The 27,996-nt window shown below is 32.1% G+C and overlaps 1 protein-coding gene and 1 long non-coding RNA gene across 2 annotated transcripts; both read left to right on the forward strand.

Moving 5' to 3' along the window:
- Positions 1 to 6,262: 6,262 nt before the first annotated feature.
- Positions 6,263 to 27,626, forward strand: plx (PTB_TBC1D1_like and TBC domain-containing protein plx). The gene is made up of 9 exons (XM_015929252.3): positions 6,263 to 6,440; positions 6,547 to 6,624; positions 6,745 to 8,370; positions 14,323 to 14,587; positions 14,963 to 15,136; positions 22,118 to 22,269; positions 22,346 to 22,438; positions 23,916 to 24,075; positions 26,461 to 27,626. The coding sequence occupies exons 1-9, from the start codon at positions 6,414 to 6,416 to the stop codon at positions 27,321 to 27,323; spliced, it is 3,438 nt and encodes a 1,145-aa protein (XP_015784738.1). The 5' UTR covers positions 6,263 to 6,413; the 3' UTR covers positions 27,324 to 27,626.
- LOC149093909 (uncharacterized) lies at positions 8,384 to 10,595 on the forward strand. The gene is made up of 2 exons (XR_016198882.1): positions 8,384 to 9,457; positions 10,181 to 10,595. It is a non-coding gene; the product is annotated as an uncharacterized LOC149093909 (long non-coding RNA).
- Positions 27,627 to 27,996: the final 370 nt, after the last annotated feature.

The following is a 27,996-nucleotide window of genomic DNA, read 5'->3' on the forward strand; positions in this document are numbered from 1 at the left end:
TATTCCAAGAGAGTCTCATTATCTCAGCCTTTACTGTACACTTTTAGGCTAACAATACTAACCTTTTTTCGTTATAATATTTTCACAGGAATTGACTACAGTAAGGTACCAGATAATGAGAATACCTTGAAATAGCTTATTCACACGAAAGCGTTGAACTAAGAGCAAATTTCGTAATAATGAGAGCGAAAACAATAACAATGAAGATCTTCCCCCTCAATAGGGGTCGTTGGAAATTGATTCTCATTATCTGGTATTCTCATTATCTGGTACCTTACTGTACTGATAAAACAGAAAATTTCACCTAAATTTATTTCAGTAAATCAGTGAATGATTAATTAGTCAGACGCTGTTAATTTAAAATGGCATCTTTTTTGTCAAAAGTTTAAAGCTTTGCATGAAAACTATCGAAAAACTTTTTGTCACATTTTGAATTATTATTTTAATCATACTTTGCCACGTTTGTCATTATTCACATTACTCTATCTGGCAAATAACGTAAGAAATAAGGATATTGATTGAGGATGAACATAACGAATGTTTTGGTTAATTGTGAATACACAACAATACTGTTCATTGTTACCAGTTATTCACATTTGGACAAGAAATTGATCTCAACAATTCAAACAAATCTTTTGTTTTAATAAAATGGCAACTGCTGAAATTAAAAAAGTCTTTGTTTTAACTTTTAATATGCAAAAATGCTGAACTTTATACTTGTGTAAGAGGCAAAGTAGTAAACACATTTAAAGATAGAGGTCCACTCTTTGTTGGACTTCAAGAGGTGCCAAAATCAGTGTGGGACCGAAGCAACGACTTTTTTGAACAGGAATCCAGCAGAAGCAACAGTGGAGATAGCCAGGACGTGGTTTTCTATCAAATTGATAAATCTTGTTAATTTTAACATCACCACAACATCAAGGAGAGCATCCTTTTATTTTTAAGACAGGCTTCAGGATGGTCACAGCAATCATACATCCTATTGGTATCGGTTTCATCAACACGCACCGAGTACCAGAAACGGACGTAGAAGGAAGAAAAACTCATTGGACGGTTATGAAAGCCACAGTTTCAAGATTGATGGTTGGAGGTTTGGACATATACCAAACAATGTTGAAAACAGGAGCTAAAGCGTTGATAATTGTTGGCGATTTCAACGCTGATATTGGCAGGAATAAAACTACTGATGATAAAAAACTAATAGCTCTGATGAAAGAGTTTGACTTACAGGCAGTTTCAACGACTGACACATACTTTTGCGAGCACAGCAGCGCAGTTGCAAGGTATGATTATGTTTTACATTCATCAAATGTGGCCTTATCAAAAAAAATTAGAACATTTGGAAACGATCCAATCGGATCACAGCGATTTTTTGTGAATTAAAAGTTTCAAACCATTCATTGTGGAGTTGGCCTTTTTCAGAATACAAAGACTTGGTACAAGTTCGGTCAAGTTGTTCAAACAGCTCAACATAGATTTTAATTCGATTTATTTGTATTATTAACATTTGGCTACAGTTTTGATAAAACTGTATCTTGTCAGTATCTTTAGATAAATGAAAATCCCGCAAAAAAAGTTGACAAAAAAATCCAATAGATGGCGTTTGTTACTGCTGACAAGAGTCGGCTTGTTGACAACAATTAGTTCATCTTTTATATCTTTGTTCAATTGTTTTAATTGCTATTAATTAAAGTTTAATTCCAAGTTTTTTAATATTTTTTTCGCTAGTTTAAAAAATCTACATCATCCTCTGTGTCACAATTTCTAAATTGATTCATTGTGCATTAAATAAGTATTTTAAATCTTAAAAATTTCCACGATGATGAAACTTGGATTTTGTATTACCGGACTGAAGGCGGTACCCCTCGCTTACAATGAGTAATCTTACAAGGTACGGTGTGGTCAATTTGTTATCGGTCATTGAAATAGCGGACCAGCCTGAACTATTTGCAAGCATCAAAGTGCGTGACGACCCTTGGCTCGCAAAAGAAAAAAGTCCAGAAGAATTTTGGCCTACCTATTTGATAATTAAAGGTAAGTGTTTAAAAATTCTTTTATTCATGTTTTTTTCAATGATTTTTTTTTATTTTTCAATAGGAACAGAGAGCCAGGTGAAATATTTAAAAACTAAGTTTAAGAAACCAAATGGTCTTGATAAACGCCCTGAATTTAAGGAAGTGAAAAAGCTTATGTTTGATGGACAGGACATCGCCAGCACTAGCCAAGTGCAAAAATTTTTTAAAATTATGGCAAAAAAGCCAACAAATGAACCTCGACGCTCACGATCTCCAAGTCCCTCAACCCAACGATCTGCAACCTCACGATCTCCAACATCCTCACCTCAACGATCACAAACAGCCCTAACTCGACAATCTCCAACACCCTCGACTAGTCGATTTCGCATTACTGAAACTCCTGAACTCATCAGCTCTGACCAGACAGAAATTTATCATTCTCCTGACGATCTTGAATCAATAGATTCAAAAATGCTGATAAAGAACAACCTGGTTCCTCAACTGGCGGACTTTCGAACCCTAAATGGTTCGAAATAAACGAAACATCTTGGCACAAAGACGCACCACTATGGCGAGTCATAACCTATTATAGAATTGAAAAGGCACAAGCCAAATCAAAAGTAAAATTTACTGATTACACGTAAGTGTTTTAATTTCTATCCAAATCTTTTACTTAATCTTTATCGGCAACGCTTTCGGTTAAACTGTATCTTGTCAGCAACTTATAAAGATAAGTTACAGTTTGTATATTTAATAACTTGTCTTTATAAGATGCTGACAAGATTCAGTTTAACCGAAAACGTCGCATAAATCATTGCATTGACTAATTAAGTATATTTTCTTTCAGGTCTAAAATCAAAGCTTTACTCTATTCTGAAACCCATGCTGCTCGACCAAAAGATGATGATAATAAGGAGAAAGAGAAAAAAGAAGAGAGAGGAACCACACGAAATCATTTCAGATGATTATCAAATTCTCGATAAGAGTGGTAAAGTTTGGCGTGACGACGACTTAAGAGCTTTTGTTCGCAAAGAATATTTGACACCATCTCAAGCAGCCTACAAAAGTTATTGTATCGCGGATTTTTGTGAGAATTGCGAACACCGCCCTGCATCAAGAAACCCTCACAGCACTAACACTTTAGTTAGTCAAACCATTCAAAAAATGTGTTTTCCACTGTGTGAGCTGGGGTGACGTTTCGGCCATGAAGAAAACTTTGGCTACTCATGGAGAAAAATGTTTGCATCTAGGTCGCGTCGCTAAAGAAAACCCTCTGACAGCAAACCAAATCCAGGACAAAAAAAGCGAAGGATAGTTATAAGCTCGAGAAATTGATCAGCTGACCGACGATGATTTTGAAACTGTATATATAGATTTCATCTCAGATATTTATCTTGATATTCAAGATACTGGTTTTTTAAAGATCTATCATATGATAATTATATGGCCGAAGTTAAAGAGAAACCGATTCCAATTTCATCAAATTTTTCAAAAAATTCAATTATCAAACAACGAAATTCCAAGTTGAACGTGAGTAAATATTACCTAGTGACTCATTGAATAAATACTTAATAACATATGTAATATTTTAAGGCCATTTGAGAATATTTATTAATAATAATCATATAGCGGACAATACCCCATTGAATTAACTAAATTTAGTTAAACTAATAATTAAATAAATACTACGTCCAAGCACTAGTGCCAGTCATTTTCAAGTTACCACATTGGAGTCATAATTACAACTCCCCTCAATAATCATTTAGTTAAAACAAAGAGTTAAGTTTGCCCTTCTGACCATTGTTGAGAATAAGAAATCAGACAGGGGAATAGACAGTATAAAGAAAGAGGAGAATAATTTGGACCATTTCCCTTTCTCAATTTTAAACACTTAATTTTTGAATATTACATATATAATAATTTCTTGTCTTTTATTTTCACAGGGACGATGACGATTTTCTCATTATAATTTATTATTCATCTCATCTGCATGATTCTGACGCAAAAAGATCAATCATGTTTCAACTTTTCGAAATATCAGCCAGAAAAATAATAAGTATCCATGGATTAGAATCAATTGTTGGTGATTCTCTTTAGAAAAATGATAACAAATGTCATCACGAAAATTGCATTTGTGAAGGCGAATTCGAAAGCATTGACGTTGATGTGTTGGGTGTCCACATTCTATGGAATAATCTCCTAGTTGTTTGCCGTTCCTGCAGCATTGGATTCCGCAGCTTTCATGATTTCGAAAAGCACATAAGCCCTGATTGCTGGCTTGATCGAAAGCCCTTCTTCAAACGAAAAAATGCAAGAGTACCCATTTAATTCAACTTTCTTTATTTTGCGATTTATGTTTAATTGGGATTTTTTATTGGGATCATTTATTTCTTTTATTAATTCGAAAAATCTGTCAAAATAATTAAACTTTGTCACCTTTACCGTTAATAAACTTTGATTGCTAGTGCCATTCACTTTTTTCACCATGATTGTCATTATATCTAGGCGACGGTTTCGGCTAAATCGTATCTTGTCAGCATCTTATACTGACAAGTTATTGTATTATAATCTGTAACTTGTCTACTTAAAATGCTGACAAGATACGATTCAACTGAAACCGTTTCCGCTGCATAATGATAAGTATATTTATATTTCAATTCAATAAAATTGATAATGGAATTCAATTCAATAAATAGATAGATAATCAGTTTATTGATTTTAAAAACAGTGCTCTATTTGAGATCAACACAACAATGTGTAAACACTCATATCTTTTGACCAGAATAAGTTATGAACATGTCACTAGCATCAACTAATCTGGCAATTGAGAAAATGACCTCAAAAGATCAGTTAGAGGTCAAATAACGAAATTACCTTGAAGGACCTTGACCTTGAAATATAACAATTGAGTATCGACTAAATTATCATAAACAAAATATCTAACCTCAGGTCACTCAGGGGCAAAGATATAGCCAATTTACAACGGTAAAATTAGCTGAAATACCCTGTATTAAGAATATGGCAAACCAAAGATTGAGTGATTACAAAATGAAAAAGATATGACCCACAAGTATTATAATACTTTATCAGGTCCAAAGCAAAATTGAATAAAATTTATTTTGGGCAAAAAGTAAAAAAGGAAGAGATAGCAATTCGATACATTATGTGAACATGTTTTTTGGTGACAGAAGATGGCGCGAGTGAGAGACTCTTTCTTTTTACTTTCTTCACATTATTCACATACACTTTTTATTCTTCATTTTGCTTTATTTTCACAAATTGAAATTAAATCAAAACAATTAATAACATTAACAGAAAAACTTCATTCAACTAACAAATCTCAACTAATCAAGCAAAAGCATATAGAAGGGTTTTCGTCATTTTATTACGATTTTGGGACTTCAGTAGACCCTCGATTTTTCTCAAAAAAGAGCCATCTATTGAAAAACTACATCAAACAAACAAAAAAAGCTTTAATGTGGTTCATAATCCTTTATCACACAGCTAGATGGCGCTGTCATGATTTTCTTCGCTCAATTTCGATAAAAAATCGAGGGTCTACTGAATTGTGTTTACAATACAATTTGTCTTCATATAAATTCTGAATTCATTCAGTTTACCTTCACATGGTGCAAATGATAAATAAATTATCGTAGTATAATGTTGGATGAATCTACTGGTTAACAAATTTATCATTAAACCAGAAATCTAAGCATGAAAACGAATGAATTCAGAATTTATTGGCAGAAAAATTGTAAAGTGAACCCAATAGTCCCGAAATCGTAATACAATCATGATAAAAACTCTTTAATAGACTACTGCTTGATTAGTTAAAATGACATTTTTCTGTTGAATCATCACAAAACATCATGAAACATTAAATGTGACAAAGGTTTAAACGATGAATGTTATTTAACCTTAATAATTTAGGTAATGATCTAATTTAACTTGTGTGCAAAATTCAGCATTTGACTGAAAAATTGAAGGTTTGCTGGGACAGAAGGAGGTTGATGAAAGGAAAATACAAATATGGTCTGAAAATCCCCTTCAATATCTCACCAGCATTTAAGTATTGCAATTACATCAGTAATTATAAATATAATTGTGATCAGAATCAACTAAAGTGCAAAACAAAACTACCGCCAGATGCTGTTCATCCAATGAAATCGAGGATCAATTATGAAAGAATCGAATCCAAGGAGATAACTCCTTTGTAAAAATAGTCTTTACCCTCTTTGATCTTGGGTAACTCTAGTAGAGCTACTCTACCCTTCAAATGAATACAGTTATGTAGTTTGAATCCTGCTGATGGTTTTTGCTTCCTTGTACCCTTCAGACCAACGTTATTTCTTTTAAACTTTTCTTTGTGATTGGCGTTCATCTCTTTTCCGATCAAGAATGTTCGCTTTTACCACCAATACTCAGGTAACTTTCCAATCTTATTATACATCCATGTAAATATTGTACTTTGTTTCAGCTGAAATTTCATTGCAATTATATAAATCTGAATAATGGTTCTAATTTATTACAGCGAACTGGAAGTTCTAGTCTAGATAATATACTAAGTAATTCACAGCAATTTGAAGTTATGTACGTTGGAAAAATAAAGGTAAATGTCGATTTTATCTTATTCTTGTAACTTATGTTCAATACTATTCATAAATTGCTAAATAAAATCATTTCTAATTTTATATTCTTTTCAATTCTCACCAATGATTTTCTTCGTTAGGTTTATACAAAAAGAGCTCCTCCAAGTTTCATAGATGATGCTGTTGAAAGCTTCCGCACTATTAACCCAGCTAAAGTAAAATTTAGCAATATTGATGACAATAGATCTAATAACCAACAGCAGTCTGATCGCAGTGAAAGTGAAAATTCACTGACCCCAACACCTCTCAATGATGGACCTGATGCATCTTCATTATCGTTATCTTCATCTCCGACAACAACAGCCTCGATAGCCAATGAATTGGGCATGCAAAGACCTCGAAGTATTTCTTCTTTGACAACTTGTAAAGAATATAAGGAAACATTTGACGAAGAAAGTCCTAGAGAAGAAATAAACATTTCTTTAAAAAATGCTACAAGTAGCTTACCGAGCCACCCGGTAACGATAACATGTACTCATAGTGATGAAAAGGATTCAGTTTTTAGTGATGAAGGCCGTGAGTCAATGGATGATAGTTTTAATAATTCGAGGCCAGAATCAAGTGCCAGTACTGCTTCTGGAATCGGAGGAATATTTGGAACCAGTGGTACCAGTCTTCATCTCCCATCAACCTCTTTAATTACTAATACTCAATCTTTGGATGAACAAGGAAGAGCGTCGATACTACGTGATCTTGAGGTTTGTTCAAAACAAACTCAGGAATCATTGTCACCAATACAATCTCCAAATAATCCTGATGTAATGTTTAAACCTGACGCATCATTGCCTGTTAAAAATGAATTGAAGGTATCACCAACCGCCATTAATGAGAAAGAGACTTCGACGATAACAAGAGTACCTTCACCTTCCTCATTTTTATTAGACGCATCACTCACTCATCCTCTCGCTCCAGCTCCAGATAGTGTTTCAAGTACTTCGTTAACTCCAAGTGTTAACAGTGCAGTTCGTAAATTATCAACGGAAAAACAAGTTTCCCTGCCTTGCAGAACTAGAACCAGTGGAGGTGCCAGCGATCTACGGCGAAATCGTCAATCATCCAAATTCCAGAATCGCACGATGCTTTTTCTCATTGGAAGGCTTGCAATTTGCTTGATAAGTCCTGATCTACAGCAAATATTATTCAATAAAACATTTAACTATGTGTCTCATTGCTCCCAGGGAGTTAAATATATGGATCACTTCGGCTTTATTTGTCGAGAACCTTCTTATTATCCAAGTGAAAGCTACGTAGGATACGTTTTCCGTTGTCAGACAGATAAACTGGTCAACGAGATTATGCATACTCTGAAACAAGCTTTCCACAATGCTCATCATGCATGTCAAGTCAATAAAAATAAGTCCATCATTATTTGTGAAGCATGTCCAATGCAATGGTTCCATCGACTTTGCATGGATGTTGAAAATTTGTCAGCCAAAAAGGCTCAAACAGTTATTCTGGAGCGTCTTGATTCTCTCCCAGATGCCGATAAAAATGAAATCATGTCGAAGTACGAAGGAAGTCAGGTATCATCTATTGATGAGCAGAATAGAATTATCATGGGCCTTCTTCGCAGGATGTCCGAACGTAAACAGCAAAACCATAATCATAATGGTAAAGATGAAAAACGTAATTCCATTTCAACTTTAGACAATTTGAAGCAAAAGGCACGCAAATCGTTATCAAGTTCCCTTGAAACCATTTTAAAGGTATGTTGAAATTTATTTAACCATTAAAAACTCGCCATTCTGTCAATCACTTTAATTTTACACCCAAAGTTGTAATTGCTTACTTAAATGTGTCCCATTCGAGTTTGAATTTACAAATTGATAATAATAAGCAAAAGTTGCAGAAAACATATCCACCTTTTTGAATAACAGTAACCAATAGTTTAACTGACTGGTACAAAGCACAAAAAATAACACAATTTTCACCACAAAGAATGAATAAGAACTGTTGAACAATACACAAAATAAAATAATTTTGAGTTGACAATAAATGAATCAAGAAAATATCCCATGTCAAAGAGAAACATGAAAAAAGTTAGAAACAAGCACAGAACATTACTCAAGTTCCTATCTAAACAGGTATGTAAACTTAAATTCAAATTAGAGAATATAGCTTTATAAACTTGTTTAAATTGTTTCATTATCACATAATGATTACCGAATTGAAATTTTCAATTTGGTAATCAGTTCTGAAAGCTAAAAGCAAACTTGAACAAAAAGTAAACTATTATGTGTAACAATAGATGGAGCCATTATACTAAAAGAGCGCCAATTTTCCAAATGGTGTAACCAGCTGATAATTACTTGAAATTATTTATAACCTGTTACTTTAATTGCAAGTTGATTCAAACCATTCATCAATTAAATTAATTTGTTAAAATGTTATTTATTTCAATTGTTCAACCGGGCCTCTTGATATACCTTGAGAAACTATTGAAAATTATAATCTCACGGAAAACAAGCAAACATCAACAGCGTCGTCAGTTAATCAACTCCATCAATGATAATTTTCCCTTATTTTTATAAACCTTTTTTACCTCATTTTTTGCTACTTTTGTCAACTCAAGTTTTTATTAGTTTCAGGGTGTGGTATTGAAGGTAATTTTCTTATCTTCTCACCTTCATTTCCTTCTATCATCATATCTTTCACTTGCCTTCTCTAGCAACATTTGTTGGACATGAAAACATGAACAAAAAATGTAGATTCAACATGAAACGACTGTGACATTGACTTATTGTCTCCCACAAACACCGAAATGTCATGTTAACGAAGCAAACATTTAAAAATGTAATTAAGCCTTACAGCTATATATACTGACAATCCAATTGACAATCGAGTGAATTATCATTTTTCCTTCAACCTTTTTTTTCCCATTCAATAACCAAAACAAAATTGCCATTCAACTAACCTAACAAACCAATCGCTCCTTTCAACCCTCGTTTTTATACTCAACAAAATTCAATCCCTCTCCATGATATGCAACAGGTTTAAACAATTGTCAACAAGTGATTAGTTGAACTACCAAGAAAATGTAATTAACTCGCCTTTTCATACGCAAAAAATTTACCTTTTTTTCACACAAAAATCTTGCTTCATGACAAAAAATGAGCCTTTTTTCAAATCCAACATTCAAACATTTTTCAATTTTAATCCATTTTTTACACTCTTAATCAAATATCAAATCAATCATAACTTTATCCAAATGTAAGAATCATATTTCATGAAAATGTAACAAAAAAGGGGTAAAACTATTACCTTTAATGTTCTCATTGATATTCAAAGATGAATACATTAATTGATTAATTCTTGTTTGTAGTTGAGTTCACTTAATCATGTTGCTAACCCATAATCATGATGATTACCAAATTTTGTTTTTTTTATAACCAGTCTTGATGAACAATTTAGATTTACCTTTCTTCCTCCTCCTCTTAATATCCTCTATATATTTCAAACTTATCAGCTTCTTCCTTCTCATAAACACACATTTTTTTATTTATCATCATCATTTAGATGCTTATTTAATCACACATCAATCACAGAATGAAATTCATACTGTGTTAGCATGAAGGAGAGGAAAAAAATGAGAAGCATCAAGAAAAAGAAAGGTAAAAGAAGAGCAAACAAAAAGTCAAACTCAAACTGAAATGCGATCTCATGAATAGCCAATAACAAGACGATGATAACAACGATAGTTAACCATCAAAACGTTATGAGAGCTTCTTGAATTTTGGTTCAACCTCAGATTATTGCTGATCGTTCTGATATCGTTAAAAAACTGAGTGAAAAAAGAAGAGTAAAGGGAAGAGAAACGTAAAAATGTTCAGAAAGAAAAGGATGAAGAAGAAGAAGAAGATGAAGAAGATGAAAAATTTAAACATCTCACTTCGGTTGTACAGTAAATGAAATAAAAAAATGCGATTCTGCTCAAGGCTTATCACGACGCTATAAAGCCTCTATTAATTTAATTTAATCCGTTGTGTGCCTCTCCTTTAATTTCAATGAATTTAGTTAATAATACGATTGTCTAGATTGCTGTGAGAGTTGAAGATCAGGATAGGAAAATGATAATAATGATGACGATGAAGATAGCAAGGGGTGGAGGTAGAAGAAGAAGAGGAAAAAAAGAAGAGAAAGAGAAAAATCTGAGGTCGAATATCAAATATCAAGTTACATCTGTGAGTTTATCTTTTCTTATTTACGACTTGTTATTGCTTTTCTCTCCTCTCATTGCCACTTGTTCCTCATCTTTATCCTTCCTCACTCACTCGCCATCTTTCCCTTGCTCCATCTTCCCCTCACATGTACACTCAATCACCACCTTGTTTTTTTGAGAGACCCCTAAATCCCTTGAGTTACCCTCCCAACCACGCCCGGTAACAAACCTTAGATTCTTTTGAAAATGTCTTTACCCAAACATAAAACTCATCTTAATGCCCAATAATGTACATCTGTGAGAGACACAAAGTTGTGTTTTGCTAAAAATAATTTGGTCACTGTGCAGGTTAGTTGGCAGATTGATTTATCTTTAATCAGAAAGGCAAGAAAAGGAAGGAATTCAAGTGAAGCAAAAAATTATATTAAAAATGGCTTTCCATTTGAAGCGTAAAGCAAAAGCTTATCCTTCAAACATTTACCAATATTTACACATTGCTTAGTCTGAGACTTTCAATATTTCAACAATTGTTCTTGACATTGCTTCGAGTTGTTGCGGTCTAATTAGTTGATCGAGTCAGTATCACACTTTAAATGTTGAACGTTTCTTTGGTTTTCCCGTTTCTCTGTTCAAGTCCAAGACACAATTTTAACCTCAAACTATTGATATCAATAAGCTTTTCACTTGCAATCAACTATCATTTTCAACTCTTGGATGCTTATTAAAATCAGATCAACTTTGAAATGAAAAGCCTGTTAAAATAATCATTAGGTTTTCATCATAATTGAACCAATAGACAGCAAAAAGACCCGAATCATCAACGAGAAAAACAAGTTTAATTCAAAACTTACTCAACCCTTTAACATTAAGATGGTTCAAAAGTCAATGATTGTAAATCATCTCAAATGTTGACTTGAAAAATCTGTCGATACATTGTTGAACAGCAAAAACCATGGAAAAGGATTCAATGGAAAAATTGTTTCAAATGAACTTGAGCATTTATTGGTTCAGTGTAATGAAAAATTGTTATAAACATTAATCAGCTCTCAATGAGTTAAACTTTTGACTTGATTTTTGGTCCAATATTTTATCGACTTTGACGATCAAAAAAGATCGAAATTGATTGTGAGTAAATGTGAATATTTGCACCAAATGATTTACTTTTTTACACTTAAACAACTTTTACTTAAAGGTTAACCTGTTACCAATGAATAACATTTGTAATTTGAGCTTGTTTGCTATCAAGATCGTTATGAAAATGTATTAGTAAACTTGTAAAATGTTCAACTTTCGCAGCAACTTTGTAATCAGTAAAATAGCGTAATATCATGAAGCAACACAAAAACGTAAAGGTAATTGAAGCCAAGCGTGAAAAAATTAAGGTAAAAACGTGCAAAGGTAACATTGACTAAGGGAAAATATCAGTCCGTTGAACTGATGATAGTTTTTCACTTTTTTTAGGTTATTTCAATTTTTGTTTGGGTTCACCGACATTGGCGCCCAAACCATTTGATTGATATCTTTTCATAATTTTTACCTTTTCCTTACTTGATCATCATTGTCATCAAAAAGCCTTAATAATTAACATTTTCCACTTTTCCACCAATTTATCATTTCTCAATTGAAAATGCAAATGGTTAAAACAACCCAAAAAAAAGCATTAAAAAAAGGCAAAAACATTACCAATCAATATCAATAGCAAACCAAAATATAAACTCAATGTTGGTTTCAATCTCAAGTTGATAAAAGTCATCCAAAAAGGCTAGAAATGCTGAAGCATTAAAACTCATTGAAATGGTGATCATGAAAATTGAGATTTACTTTTTTCCCATTTCTTCTCATAACAGTCAAAAAAGGTAAAATATTGTATTAATAAAAGTAAAAATTTATTCAGAAGCTGCTTGACCAGCATAAAGCTACTTTAGGGTGGGCTAACATGGAACATATTTGGTTGAAAAATGTTACTCTGATAAGAATCGTTGGAATCAGTGGGACACATCCTTTTCCAGCCAAACCGTCACAATAACAAGTCTCTATCTTAACCTTTATCTTTACCTTTTTTCCCAACTTTTTGGTACCAATCAATGAGTTTACCTTTTCCATCGTTTTACTCTTAATTACACCATTCCATGTAATTGAATTTATCCTAAAAAAACACAAAGCTGACCAATCAATGAGATTTAAGTTGCCTGATTATCTAACAAGTAGTTGGTGAAAAGTTATTCAAAAGTCATAAAAGCTGATTCCATTTGATTTGAGATTAAATGCAGTTTCTTGCTTACCATCAACCTTTCCTTGGATTAACCTTACAACCTTTTTAATCCATCAGTAAATTCAGCTTCACTTGCTGTTGTCAGTTTCATTCCTGTTTGATGTCACTTGTTGCGTGTTTGTTTACGCGTGTAACTTTGCTACATCAACATTATGTCGCCTTTTGTTGCCTTATGCTCAAGTCTTTATCTTACCTTATCATGCATCTAATCATATGAGAATCAATGTTTACTTGTTCATTTTTTAGTCGCCGTTAAACAGGCAAGAAAAAATAAACAGAAAAACAAAAACTCACACAATCATGGCCATGATAATTGAGTGGAGAAACAAAATGCTTCACTCATTTCTTGACCAACTATTGATCACAACAATCGGTCAGTTTTTTCATGATGCAACTGATGATTATCATGATGATGCCCATATCTCATCAAGTATCCCTCCTGTTGATTCAACTGATTCCCTCCTATACCTTGATTATCATCTTCTTTATCATCAACCATCAACTATCATCATCTTCATCTTCAAGTTTCATGCTGAGATATTCTGCATTTTCTTCTTCTTCTTTCTCTCTTCCATTCATCTTTACCTTCGTTATTCCTCTTTTATCTGAATAACTCTGATGACTTTAAAATTTTTCTGAAATTGACAGAAAAAAATATGAGAATAAAAGCGAAAATATTTTATCATTTTCATAAATCGACAAAAATGTTCAGATAATCTTTCATAATACAACCTAACAAAAGCTTTAGCTTCAAGGTAAAGCTTAAAATATCATAACTAATCAATGATTGAATCACTAAAGTACTAATTATGATTAACTGTCCAAATTGGTCTGCTTTTCATCTCGAAATCTTTCACCATTTTAATGGACAATTAATTTTACTACAAAATGTTTCATTTTTAGAAATTGTAAAACATGAAAATTTCAATTTCGCCTGTTAATTGTTCATTTTTTCATTCAATTTATTCAATAATGAACAAATTTGTTCAATCCATTCTTTGCTTTTAATGAAAATTTATTTGATTCCATTGAACATTAACAAATATTGTAAAGTGATTTTATTGTATCAAAAAGACTGTTGCTAAATTATTATCAATTTTATCATCAATTCCCTGAAAAACTTTCAATAATTTTATATCGATTCAATTTTTTTACTTTAAAATGATATTTTTATTCTAACAATTTTCTTCTTTTCTCATGTTGATTGATTGATGAACTGAACAATAGCGAACCGGATCACCTTCAATTGCACAATATTATAGTCCCTCAAAGGGTAAAAGTGAACACACGGAAACCCGAGCTCGAGCCTCAACCATATCCGGAAGCATTTCAATTCCCGAACATTCTAATGTACGAAATGAACAGATTACACTTGATTATGAGGAGATTACACCATGTCTTAAGGAGACGTCGAAAATGTGGGATGAAATACTGAAACAAGATTTTAATGATTCTACACTTGAATTCCAGTTAAAGGAAGGAATCAAGAAAGGTAAATCATAAACTCATTTAAAAAGTTCTAGACTAAAGACTCTCTAAAAACTCATAAATCCAAAAATAAACTCGAACACAAACTTTGAAAGTTTAATCAAATGCAAAATCGAAAACTTTAGAAACTTGAATTTTTCAAACTCAAACAAGCTTCGAAAATTTGACAAATTGAAACCTCAATGTCCAGAACAAATTAGGAAACTCTGAATTTCCAAAGTTTGGACGTTCTTCAAAGATTGTTTGAACTTGAAGAAATTTCAATGAGGAAATGCAAAGTAATTTTGAGTTTTCACTTGATTGACTTTTCCTTGTTTTTAAACACTTTGAACACTTTTTTACTCTTCCTCTTGATCGCCTTCCATCATTGACTTTCTAGGGGTTCCTCGATCAAAGCGAGGTGAAATCTGGCAATTCATTGCTCGTTACAATAAACACACTAACCGGATACCAAATGCATGTAAAGATGTTGGTTCTGTTGACCCAGATAAACCTTATAGGGAGTTACTTCAACAATTGACTGCTCAGCAACACGCAATACTTGTTGATTTGGGTGAGTTTTAACTTGATTTTTTCTTCATCTTCTTCTTTCCCTCTTTCATGAAATCTTCTCATCTTCATCTTGCATCTTTTCACCATGATAATTGTATAGCCAACATTAAAGTTTCATTATTTCCCTTTTTCCTAATTCATTGAGAAAAGGTAAAAGCTTTTGGAATTGAGAATCTGCTTGAAAAATGTTTTGTGCTCATAAGCTTTTTATGGTTCGAGTGTGAAATGACATTTGACTTTTCGTTTTCTAACTGTTGACTTGATCACTGAATAACAGTTAAACTTCATCATTTTGATGAACAATTTAAATGCCTTTTAAGGTATTTTAATCCTATTTGATTGGGTTTGAGGAAAGCTTAAGACGAACACAATGAAATTGAATATTGAATAAGATGAAAAAGTAATCGATAGTAAATGATGAAAGGAAATTGTGATTTCTTTTGCATTTTCAGTGAAAGTTAATGGGTTTGCAGTGATTTATTTCAATTGGTTTGTTGATTAGTGTGAAAGAAAAGACAATGCAATTGATTTATTTTGATGCAAATTGCATCAATTTAATGAAATGAAAATCAGTATGTTAAATGATTTAACATATTTAATCATGCTGTTGAAGCTCATTTGCATTTTGCGTTTTGTTTTTGTAGCAAAAAAATGAAGTATAATTGAAAAACAAATCAAATGAAGCAACAAAAAAGTTTACTTTCTGTTTCACCTTGCTGGTTAGAGTTTGAAAGCAATAAATTTCAAATATTGAACACAAAGTAAATGGTAATCAGGATCAACTCATAAAAGATGGACATTTCGATGATCACACACGAAACTAATCACTTTTGTCCTCTTTATGATTCAACAGCAAATAATTAGCCTTAAAATTCACTTCGAAAGTCGAATGACAAACCAATGAACAAAAAATTTTTCAACTTTTCATGTTAACCAAATGAAATTAGAATCAAATCAACTTAATCTAGAAATGAGTTTAGTAAGAAACTTTTCCTTGTCTTTTGAAGCTCAACTTTTACTCAACCCTAAAATGTGTGAATCCAACTTTCGAAATCGAAAGGTACATTCACCGCAAATACTATTGTGATCAATACCGTTGCTTTTATTGTCAATAATAATGGGAAATAGTTCAAGATCAGTTGATCTTTGATCTTATTTGGGTTAGTCAAGGTTTGGACGAATTTGTTGGTCTGGGAAAAGACGGTCAACAATTTTTTTGTCCAATAATTAGTTTCCTTGTCAATCTGTGAATGAAATGTTACGAGGTAAAGCCTAACATTTGGTGACATGAAGGATTTTGTTTTTAAGCTGAAAATTGTTTTGTTGGCCCAATAATACCTGGTCCTACCCTTGATGGTAATAATTGAACAAGGTAAAGGGAGTGGCATTCAATAATAATTTACAATAGGCCGATGACTTTATTAGGTTTTGTTTGTATCATTTATCCATTTAAATGAAGGACAATAATGCGTAGATATCCTTGAAGATGAGGTGAGAGAGCGACACAAAAATGGACATTTTCATTGCGTTTTCATCTTCTTTTTTTTGTTCATTTCAACAGATGAAAATGATTAACAAAGGTTGATAGTGATGATGCTCAAGATGCAAAACGATGGAAATGATGATGATGGTGCCTTTGTGTTTATATAGCGATGGGCTGCGGTTTTGTTGAATTATTACTTTTTTTGGGTTCTTCTTCTTCTCTCTCTTCCCAATGAAGATGATAATGATGAGAGAGAGAGAGAAAAGAACTGAAGAAAAGGCAAGAAAGAGAAAGAGAGAAAAATGAAAAAGGAAATTGACCTGGGCCGGGGTTTCCTTTTTCGCCGTCTTACATGGAAACAGCTATAAGATGTTGAATGCGTGTGTACAGGGTGTGGCTGTTGCAGCAACAGGGCGTGTAGTGATAACTCACTGCACCAGCGAGAGCTTCAATCATGCACTTTGCTTACCTTGTTTGCAAGAATTTGTTTGTTGGCTGTAGATATTGATGATGATGAAGCAAATGAACGTAGGCTTAGAGAGAAATTAAATTACATCAAATTAGTTGCCTTGAGGCCAGTTTCTTCTTAATAATATTTCTCTCATTTCTCTCATTCCAAGGCTCAGGGCCGTGCTTGGGTTCGCATGGCGTTGTTGATCTGTGCTTTGTCTTCTCATGTATCAACACTCACACAACGAAAGACGTAAGGAAGATAAAGAGATGATGATTTTTTTTTCTCTACGGAAATCTAAGGGCTGGGTTGTTGCTGTTAAGGATGATGATGATGATGATGATGATACTTCACAGGATAAACGAGTGAATTGAATGAAAAAAAAGATGAATAATGTTGATATGATGTTTAAGATGTTCTTTGCTTTTCTTGTTTTTTCTTGAGAAATGCGTTTTTCTGATCAAACTGAACATCTCTCTACATGAATTTGGCACACAAATGACAACACACCCAATCATTGAAATGCTTTTCATCTTTCATCAGATTAGTTAAATATCTTATTTTATATTTTATTTAATTATTATCATTAATATAATCGCTATTATTGTTTCACTTTAAGCCAAATGTCAGCTTTCCTTGCAATCACTTTTCCCACCAAAAAACAAACTCACTTGCACTCAACTTTATGTCACCATTACTAGTTTATAGTGATTTATGAGATAAACTGACGATGTTGATGAATTGCTGTTTAATCGTCTTGATCAAAATGACAAGACTTTGATCACTAAACTTGATTCCAATATTCTTTTTCTTGAAAATCGAAATTCGTTCAAATGTTGAACTGATTGAACTATTTTGCATCGATATCGAGACAATATTGAAAGTAAATTTGTTATTGATTTGAAGTTTTTTGCTGATTGATCAACTTTGATTTGAACTTGACTCCGTTTATGAATCGTTTATGAAATGGTTAAGTTTAATCATTTTATCGCCAGTTTTCAATATCATCTGTTGAAAAGTTGATTGACCAATTAAAGGTGATTTCAAAGTTGACTCTATTTAAGCTGGCAATCAAAGTAATCTGATTATCAAAATGAAAATGATCATCTAACTCATCATATTCCGTCTTGACGCCCTTTTTAATTACAAAAATGTTACAATTAACTTTAACCTGAACCTAACCCATTCCATATTAAATTAATAAACTGAAACGCAAATCAACTGGACACAATCTGATGAACAATCCTTTCAATTTTCAAGCTCAAAATTGAAATGAAACTCTTTCCTGTTCTTGTTTCATATCAATGTATTTAAATTACCTTTAACTCTAAATGCACACCTAATATGATGAGCCAACTTGATGAACACCCATTTCATCATGATTTGATATTTTATTCAATTTTCACTCTGATTCTATCATTAACTGATTACTTGTCACTCTTTATAATATTTAACGTCAATTATATTTTTCATCATGAATCTCAAATCTGTAAGATTTGCACTGAAACTCAAAATGTTTCAAAAAAACCTCTCACTGTTTGATTACACTTCAATAATCCAATCATTTAAGGATCCATTTCAATTTAATAAATAGCAAATTCAACCTTAAATAATTTCCTTTAAAATTTCATTGGAATCAAATTTCCAATGCAAACCTCTTCATCACCATGAGCCCATTGCCTCAAGTTCAATCAATTTTTACGAAATAACAAGGCAGCCGAGTGCTAGAACTACTAGAACTAAGAATTTATCAGAGAAACGGCCCTCTTTGATTGAGTTGAACATTGAAAACGTTTCGATCTTATCAAAAAGTCGAAAAAAAGTATCGATTCAATTGCAAAAATAATATCCAAGCCCAAACAGTAAAACCAAATCTCTTCTCAAGATAAAAGTTATTTTAACTAGCTAGCAACTTCGTAACTTAGTTGTTGATTGACCAAATGTTTAGTTTGAATCCAGCGATTGATCGACAATATTGAAATTATCATGGAAAGTCAAGAATATAAACAATTTTTTCTATTCTCTCAACTGAAACACAAACTTTCAAACTTACCCAAATTATTGACTCTTGAACTGTAAATTTACTGAGAAAATATTCTAATAATTTCAAGACGCACCTTTCAAGTTATCCCGTAATTCTTAGCTGCATCAGTGAACTTGTCACTGCAAAACAACTCAAAATCGACAAGATTCAGAATAAAATTGAACGTAGTAACGATTAACGAAAAAATGAGATTATTTGATGCATCTTTTCAATATCCATTTCAATGAAAAGTTAATAAAAATTTCTCGTCTCTTTGAAACGACGATGCAAGTTAACTGAATCTTTAGTCAACATTGAAAATAAACTCTTGGACCAAAGCATTCGCTCACCAATTTATCGTTACAATAATGCAAAACAACTCGACTTCAATGTTTGGTCAAATTAATCAGAATTTGAGTCGAGAGAAGCAAATCGAAAAAAATTTGTTGAAAAAACTGCAACATGGAAAAGGTGAACTTTAAGAAGCCAATCATTTGTAAACGGTAATAACCCTGATTTGAGTACTTTACCATTAAATTTATAAATAAAATTAGCCTTTAAAATTTAAATATAAACATGATTGATTCATTGTATGTGATAATATGATCAGCATTTGTTTTACCGTGAAATAAAGTAAATTGAAATTTCATTATTTGTTTTCAATTAAAAAGTCAACCTAAAAGAGGTGAAAAGACGCTTTTACTGATAGTGGCATAAGACGATCAAGTAAAAGGATGAATCTTTCATTCATCATCATTATCATCATCATCATAATCATTCTGTTCCTTAATTCAATTATCAAAACGTAAACGCGTGTTTCACGCATTTCCATCCTGATGAAATCGTGAACCCCTCCCACCCCTCCCAGTCCCTTCCTCTTGACCATCCAACCCTCACCCAATGTTAACCAAAAAAGTTATTAATAATGGGCAAAAACAAGCGTAATTTTTAATCGTGATTAAGTGAAAGAGCAACAAATTGTTACCAAAATTTACTCTTAAATTCAATTAACTCACCAGACAAAATGATTAACATTAATTGTTGGTTCTATATATATATTGTTCAATATAATGAGAAACATTATTATACAATGTTTAATGTTAATAATGATGATAATAATATTATTAAAGGAATATCAAAGCAACAATAAAATGCCTTTTCAAACCCACCTCAGGTTCCTCCTCCTTCACCACCATAACCGACTCTTAATCAAACTTATGAACAATTGGGAGAGTTGATTGTTTGATTAAACCAACAAAAAAGTTATCAAAATTTATTCCCTCGAGTTTCTGGCCCATTAAAGCCGGGCACATGAGGTTAACATATTGGAAGCTTTGATTAAGTGTTGCTAACAAACCAGAAAATGATTAAATTAAATTTGATTAAAAAGTCTATCAATAACTCATATTGGACTAAAAGTCGAAAATTAACATTTTAATCAAACATTTGCATCTACAAATGAAAGTTTTGTTGAATAAAGTGATAATTATGAGCGATTTTCAATTCATCACTTTCAGCGGTTTTCATCATTTTTGTTCATTTGGTGAATCTTTTGATGAATCCTTCGTTTTTTGTTTCTTCCCATTGGGTGCGGTTTTTGTGATCAATTAACAACTCAAGCAATTTATTAATCAGTTGATTACATTTGTTGCTCATATTGCTAACCATTAATTAGCAAATTTACGCGTTTTTATATTTTTCAATTTGTAACTTTTTCTCATAATTGCAAGGTAAAGTTGAAAAAATGGCCTTTTTCATACAAAATGTGTTAAGGTGTGTATCTGTATATGTGTGTGGTTATCCTGAAAATCATAATTAGTTGATTAAATGAAATCACAAATGTTAGATTTGTTTTTATTGCCAAATAAATGAAATACATTTGATATTTGTTGATGTTTGCAATCAGATGAAGTTAAAGTTTCAAAGTTTCCTATCGTTTAAGTGATATTTAAACTGATGGTGAAGATGATATTGAGGGTAATTTGAAGATTGCAAATAAGCCTGGATTCACTATCGGATAAAGTTGATTCATGTCTCATGATGAAGAAAAAAAAGAAGAAGAAGAAAAGTAAAACTCAATTGTTGATTGAATTTGTTGTTGAGATTCGTTGGTTAATCGACCTACAACAAGAGCAACAGTTAATCAGTGAATAGCGTTCATTTCATTTAAATATTCCAATCATGTACATGGAATGATAATGGAGAAAGAGAGAGAAGAAAAATAAAGAAGAAAAATGTTGCTTCCAGCTAAAACAAGCTTCTAGTGTTGTTTGATTTGCGTTTCTGATGCTTCTGCCTTTTGGCTTCTGATGATGATACTGATTATTATAATGATTATAGTGGTTGTTTATTATGAAGGAGATGATAAAAAGAAAGATGATGATGATGGTGATGTTGCTATTAATCAGTGACTTATCGGTTTACCGATTCCTGGTGTTCATCTTTAGATTCCTGGTAAAAGTAATGAGAAAGTTGAGAGAAGAAGAAAAAAACGCCAAGAAAATTGAACCAGCAAAGAGGACCTAACCTTGGTCTACCAAAAGGAGAAGATAAATTGCCTTAGATTTATAGCTCAATCAGAGCTGATAAATTGACGAGCAAAGAGAGACAATCTTTTATCTTCATCATCATCATCTTCTTATCAGACCTGTTTTCCTTTTTACTGAATAATCTCTCGTTTTTTTTCCTTCTTCAAATGATTCTTCCTCTTGCAAACCTCCCCTTGTCAGACACTTGTAAAGATGAATCCATTCATTTCTTAACATTATTGCCATTAAATTGTAAAATTGGTTTAACCCTGTTTACCTGTGAAAATGAAGCAAACTCAATAACTTTGTATCAAAAAAAAGATCATAAAATTGAGAGAAAATTTCAAATTTTTCTTATTAATTAGTCAACCTTGTTGGGGTTACTGCATTTAACCAGAAAACTGTTTCAACTTTTTTCTTGCTTCCATCACTTTCATCATTCGTATTTGCATTTTTAATTGAAACAAAAATTAATCGCTATTTTCATCTAATTACAGGTCGAACCTTTCCTAAACATCCTTACTTTGCTCAACCTTTGGGTGCTGGACAGTTGTCGCTATTCAATTTGCTTAAAGCATATTCACTTTTTGATACTGAAGTTGGTTACTGTCAAGGATTGAGTTTTGTTGCCGCAATCCTTTTGTTACATGTAAATATAAATGTTGCCAAGTCGATCAGTTGCGACAGTTGATTAATCAAAATTTTACTTCTTTCCTTGAGAATAGATGAGTGAAGACGATTCATTTGAAATGATGAAATATCTTCTCTTCTACCTTGGCTTAAGACGACAATATAAACCTGATATGTCTGCACTTCAAGTAAGTCACAAACCCAATTCAAAACAATTCAAACAATTCGAGAATCAAATCAATCTCAAATATCAGCTCAACTCGAATGACCAAATAAAGATGAGAAAATGTTTTCCAAAAAATCAAATTCTCAATGAAAATGGCTGATAAACCGATCATGAATCGATCAAGAAAATCAAAAAATGCTTCAAATCGAAACTCAATATTAATTGAAAAATGAATAAAATCAATGCGATCTTGGGCTTTAATAAATGATGAAATGATGTAAAAATGGATAAACTTTTTCTCTTCATTGTCAATGAAATTAGTTGAAATTTCTTTGGGTTCTGAACATGAATTTCTGATCAAGTAGCGTGATTTATTATTATTAATATATCAATGATTATGCTAATTGCGATTATAAAGCTCACTTTATTATGCTAATCCATTCTTTCGGCGTTTCCATCTCAAGGTTTATTCTCATCATTTCCTACCTTTACCTGTCTATCTTCATCTTGAACAGGTCAATCATTTTTGCCTCTTTTCTTCATCTCATCATCATCATTTACTATCATCATAATCATCAATAACCTTTACCTAAATTTGAGTGAAAATTGATTTTTCTATTTATTTCAATTTACTACTTTCTCTTCAACTCTATTATTACTTTTGTTTAAACCTTTTTTTGCCAATAATTGTAATTTCAATTCCATACGAACCTCGAATTTTTAGGTTAATTTGATTTTCTCAGTTTCATGAGACTTCACAATCAACCTTTAATCTACGATTCATCTTATTAAAGATGCACTTTACATGATATTTCAATTATTTGCTGAAAAAAATGTTTACTTTGTTTACATCAATTTTCATCTTTTATACAACTTTTCACCAACAACTCTCATTGAAACCTTTAAATTGATTATTTTATTGATTTTGTTGATTACCAAAAAAAGTTGATTAATTTGAAATGAAACCAGATCAGAAAAGGTAAACAACAATTTATATTTAAATTGACTTTTTTTCGTAATTTAGATTTTCCTTGAATTGTAAAAAATCGAAAAATGTTCAACAACTTTAATGGTCAATTGATGAGCAATTTAGTTGCAAATTGTTTGCGATATTAGAGAATCAAGATTTTAGATTTACATTTGAAATTAAAGTTTGGAAAATTTGTTTTTCCATTATTTGTTGTTTGAATTTACCATTCATTGACCATTGAGCAAAAGGGTCAACACACATTTAGTAGTAAAATGGACATTTAATGATGAATGGTCAATGATCAGACTTGCACCTTGACCTTAATGAAAAGGTGTTTCACAAAAGTGTCCTTTGAGTGACCATCTAAAAATAGAATGAAAAGGTGAAAGAGAGAGAAAAGACATTTTCTTTGTTGACCATTGGTCAGTAAACAAGGTAACAAAGTAAAAGGTGATTCGCATGATTATTTACTGATAAACCATTCACATTGACATTTGAATGAATATTAATTTGCCTTAACTCGTTGCAGATGCAGTTATACCAGTTAACCCGACTTCTCTATGATTTTCACCACGACATTTATGAACACTTTGATGCTCATGATATACCACCGACTCTGTACGCAGCTCCATGGTTCTTAACCCTTTTCGCCTCTCAATTTCCAATCGGTTTTGTGGCTCGTCTATTTGGTAAGTTGAACAACCAAAAAAACCAAAAAACCAAAAACCAGAAAAAAGATGAAAAAACAAAAAAAATGTTGAGTCCAATGTTGAATCACAGGTACATCGATCCCAATGGACAATTTGCTCATTTACTGAATTAAGGTGGAAACCAATGTTGACCCAATTTGACAATGTAAAAGTACAGTTTGAATGATGAATGGCAAATGAAAACACAAATGTTAACAATAACTTGAGCATAATTGTTGTACGAGTTAACAATGGTTAAATTGTTGGCCTCAACTTCTGTTCAATGTTTAAAATTATCATTTTACTATTATTATCAGTTAACATGGGAACTTGCTAGTTCTTTGTTGAGCAACTTGCTTTGGTCGTCTTGTCCATTATCATCACTCTTCAACATAAAGACTTTTCCTTCTTCATCTTCTTCTTCTTATATTTTTCTTGCTCTCTTCCCTTCCTAACCTTTCTGTGTACATTTTTACCTGTAAAATGCTTCCTCGTTTTTCCTTTCATTTCCTTCATTCACACCATTGACTGTCTCGTATAGCCAATGTAACGATCACTTATTTTTATCCTTAAGGTCATTTACCGATGACCTGACCTTTTCCCATTCATTATTTGCTTCCTTCCTGTCATATCATCTAATATTTACATTTCAATTGTAAACCCAATGGCTAACCTTAAACCCAATCGGTAAATGTATCAACCATCGCCGCCACTATATCATTATCAAGCAACAATTACGATTGAAAATAATCACTCGTAACTGTTTTATTATATTTACCTTAACTCTTAACCTGATACGGAAAAGAGTGTAAACTATATCATTTTCAAATCGAAAGTTGAAAGTTGAAATGAACTTCTAAAAAATGGACTTTACTAAATTAAATGGTAGCAAAGGATTTACCTTCAATATTGATACAAGTTGGAAATGAAATTGTTTTTGTATTTGCCAAAAGGCTGTTTTGTTTGTTCAATAACTCGACTAAAAATAGTCTTTGAATTTACTGTTGATAATGATCCGTAATGATGATGGGCAACAGTTGACAGTTATTAAAGCAATTGTTGCAATCATTCCTTGATTATTATTATTAAGAGTATCTATTTTTTGATTGGTAATTCAGGTAACAATGTTGATTGCAAAGAAATGAACAAATCTCTTGCTGTTCAACCCATTCCAATTGGCAACAAGTTAACATGAATATTTTTGCGTAATTTAACTTTTCCCTTCCCAAGGCGATCTTGATTGAGCTCTAAATTGCGTAGTAACCAGAGTTGGTTATTTATCATCATCATCATCATCATCATCTTCTTCTTCTTCTTCTTCTTCTTCTTCTTCTTCTTCTTCTTCTTCTTCTTCTTTCTCTCCATTCTGTTGAAGATAAAAAACTGATCTATCAACTCTTTCGTTTCACCAGTTTTTCCCTTCGACAAGTTGTTCTTGTTATTAACCATTTCAAGTACAAACAAATGGTAATCAAATTGTTGCTTTTTATATCAAGTATGATTATTATGATGATTATGATGATATATTTGGGTGTGACAGAATCATGGCAACAAAAAGTATCCTTGATTTATCAGGTAAAACATGAAGCATTACCGAACACAGTAAATTGAAATGTTAGTTAACATGCGATGATGAATTTAAAGATTTACTTTGAATCAATACTAATTATGGTTTACTCCCAACCAATTTAAACCAATAAATTGATTGATTTACCAAATTGTTTCATCTTTTCTCAACATTTTTCAATAATTTATCTTGAAAGTTGATTCTTTAAACGAATCGACTTGTCAAGTTTTCAAGTTGAAAAGATGAGATTCACTTTGGTAATAAATTGCAACCTTTGCTATAAGTTTAAAAGCAAATGTTTCTTGAGGCTTCAAGTTTATCTAATTGTTTTCCATGATAATTAACCTGACAAGAAATCGATAATTCGTGGCAGGAAATTTGATACAATATTCAAGTTAATCATTGTTACCTGTGTTTATCACAAATACATTTGGACATTATAAATATAAATACTTGTTATTTACATTCAACCCTTAAGGCTTGGTTCCCACCAAAAGCAGCAAAAAACAAATTTATTACATTCAATGATGAACCAAAATTGTTTCAGAATCTTGATCCTTTTCCCGGCCTGATCTTCCTGATCAGTGTTGACATACCTTACATACCACAAAGAGTAATCAAGAAAAATGTTAAAAATAAAACTAATGATCAACAAAATGACAATCAAAAGGTAACCTTGCATTGATTGCTTACGGCTTTTGGTAAAACATTTAAAAGAGACTTTTGCTTTTTTCATTCATTTTTGGGTTTTTGGCTTCATTTTCTGGTTTCTTTTTGTCATTTTTGTCTAACTTTTACTTTGCTTTTCTTTCAATTAGATATACTTTTCCTTTATGGAATCGAAGCAATATTTCGATTATCAACTGTCCTTTTGAACACCTATAGAGAGGCGATACTTTCATGCCAATCCTTTGAAACAATCATGGAATTGTTAAAGAATAATATTCCTGCAATGAATCCCATTCAAATGGAGCGTGTTTTCAATCAAGTATTAACCCGTGATATAAGTAAACAATTGATTATTTATGAAACGGAATACAATTTACTTCAAGAAGATTCAACAGTTTCCTCATTATCTTCAACCGGTTCAATTACCTCAACTGAACTCTATGGTTCTACAGGTAATTTATTGTCTCAAATACCTAGACTCAGTCCAAACAAAGGTCCATCAACTGTTCCCCTGGTTATACCGGCATCCCTGGCCGCTCCAACACCAAGTGAACCAATTGCTTCCATAACCGTTGAAAGTCCACTTGTTGTTACTTCAACTTCACCTGAAGTTGTTTCAACTAAATCTTGTTATGTTGATAGTTCAACGGAAACTGTCAACTTGCCTGATTCCAGTGAATCAACTGGACTCACTGCCAGTCGTCTAATTGAACTTGAGAGTGAAAATAAGCTGCTTAAAGGTCAAAATATGGAGCTTCTTGATCAACTTCATGTGGCTCAGTCAAATGTTTACTCCCTTGAATCATCCATTGAAACACTTAAATCGACCATTAAACGACTTGAATCTCGAGTAAGGTCAGTTGAAGAGGAACGTGATGCGCTCTTTGATTCACTCAATATGCTGAGACAGCGAACGATCTCAACCAATCAAGGTTCATCAGTAAACCCTTCATCATCAGGTGGAACAACAACACCAATATCATCACCTTTACCTGAACCAGTTAACGAATAAAATGGTCCAAAAGAAGGCGAAAAAAGAAGAAAAAGAAAAAGCAACAATTTCTTCCAAATCATTCAGAATCATTCAGAATGAAAATATAAAAGAAAAAAAAATCTAGTCAAAACTTTGGTTTCTTTTTTGTCCAAATTTTCAGTTTCCTCTTAAATTTACCAAATTAAAGTCAACCTCAGTTTACAAATGTTTAATGTAAAAATTACACTTTGCTATTCAAGCAAATACAAACAATTTATTTGTAACTTGTTAGTTGGTAACCATTGAGAATCTATTAAATTAACAATAGACTTATTTATCAAACAATTTGAATCATTTATTTACAAAACAAGAAAAATTTGATGTAAAAGAGTAACGAAAATGATCTTTACAATGAAATTGAGAAATGAAAATCAATTTTCATTCTCGACTAATGCCGAGTTACTAATGCAAATGTTATCCAAAATGGCCTAAGTTGACATTAAACTCATACTCAAACTGAGTTAAAACATGATAACAGTTGGAACTCTAATGATAGGGAAAGATGAATTTGAGAAAAGTTGAAATGATGAAAAGGACCATTTAAATGAACATTCAATTTATATTCATGAATTGTTTTTTTTACTTGAAAATAAAGCAACTTGATTAATAGTGTAACGTGCAGGTTAAAATGTAAACATTGATTGAAGCTTCA

The sequence above is a fragment of the Tetranychus urticae genome, chromosome 2 (genome assembly GCF_039701765.1).
Source record: "Tetranychus urticae isolate SD_2017Ah chromosome 2, NJAU_TeUrti_SD_1.0, whole genome shotgun sequence".
Lineage (NCBI taxonomy): Eukaryota > Metazoa > Arthropoda > Arachnida > Trombidiformes > Tetranychidae > Tetranychus > Tetranychus urticae.

Coding starts and splice junctions, on each gene's coding strand:
- plx (XM_015929252.3), top strand. CDS start 6,414: ATGTTCGCTTTTACCACCAATACTCAG. Junction 8,371..14,322: donor CCCTTGAAACCATTTTAAAG/GTATGTTGAAAT, acceptor ACTGAACAATAG/CGAACCGGATCACCTTCAAT. Junction 14,588..14,962: donor AAAGGAAGGAATCAAGAAAG/GTAAATCATAAA, acceptor TTGACTTTCTAG/GGGTTCCTCGATCAAAGCGA.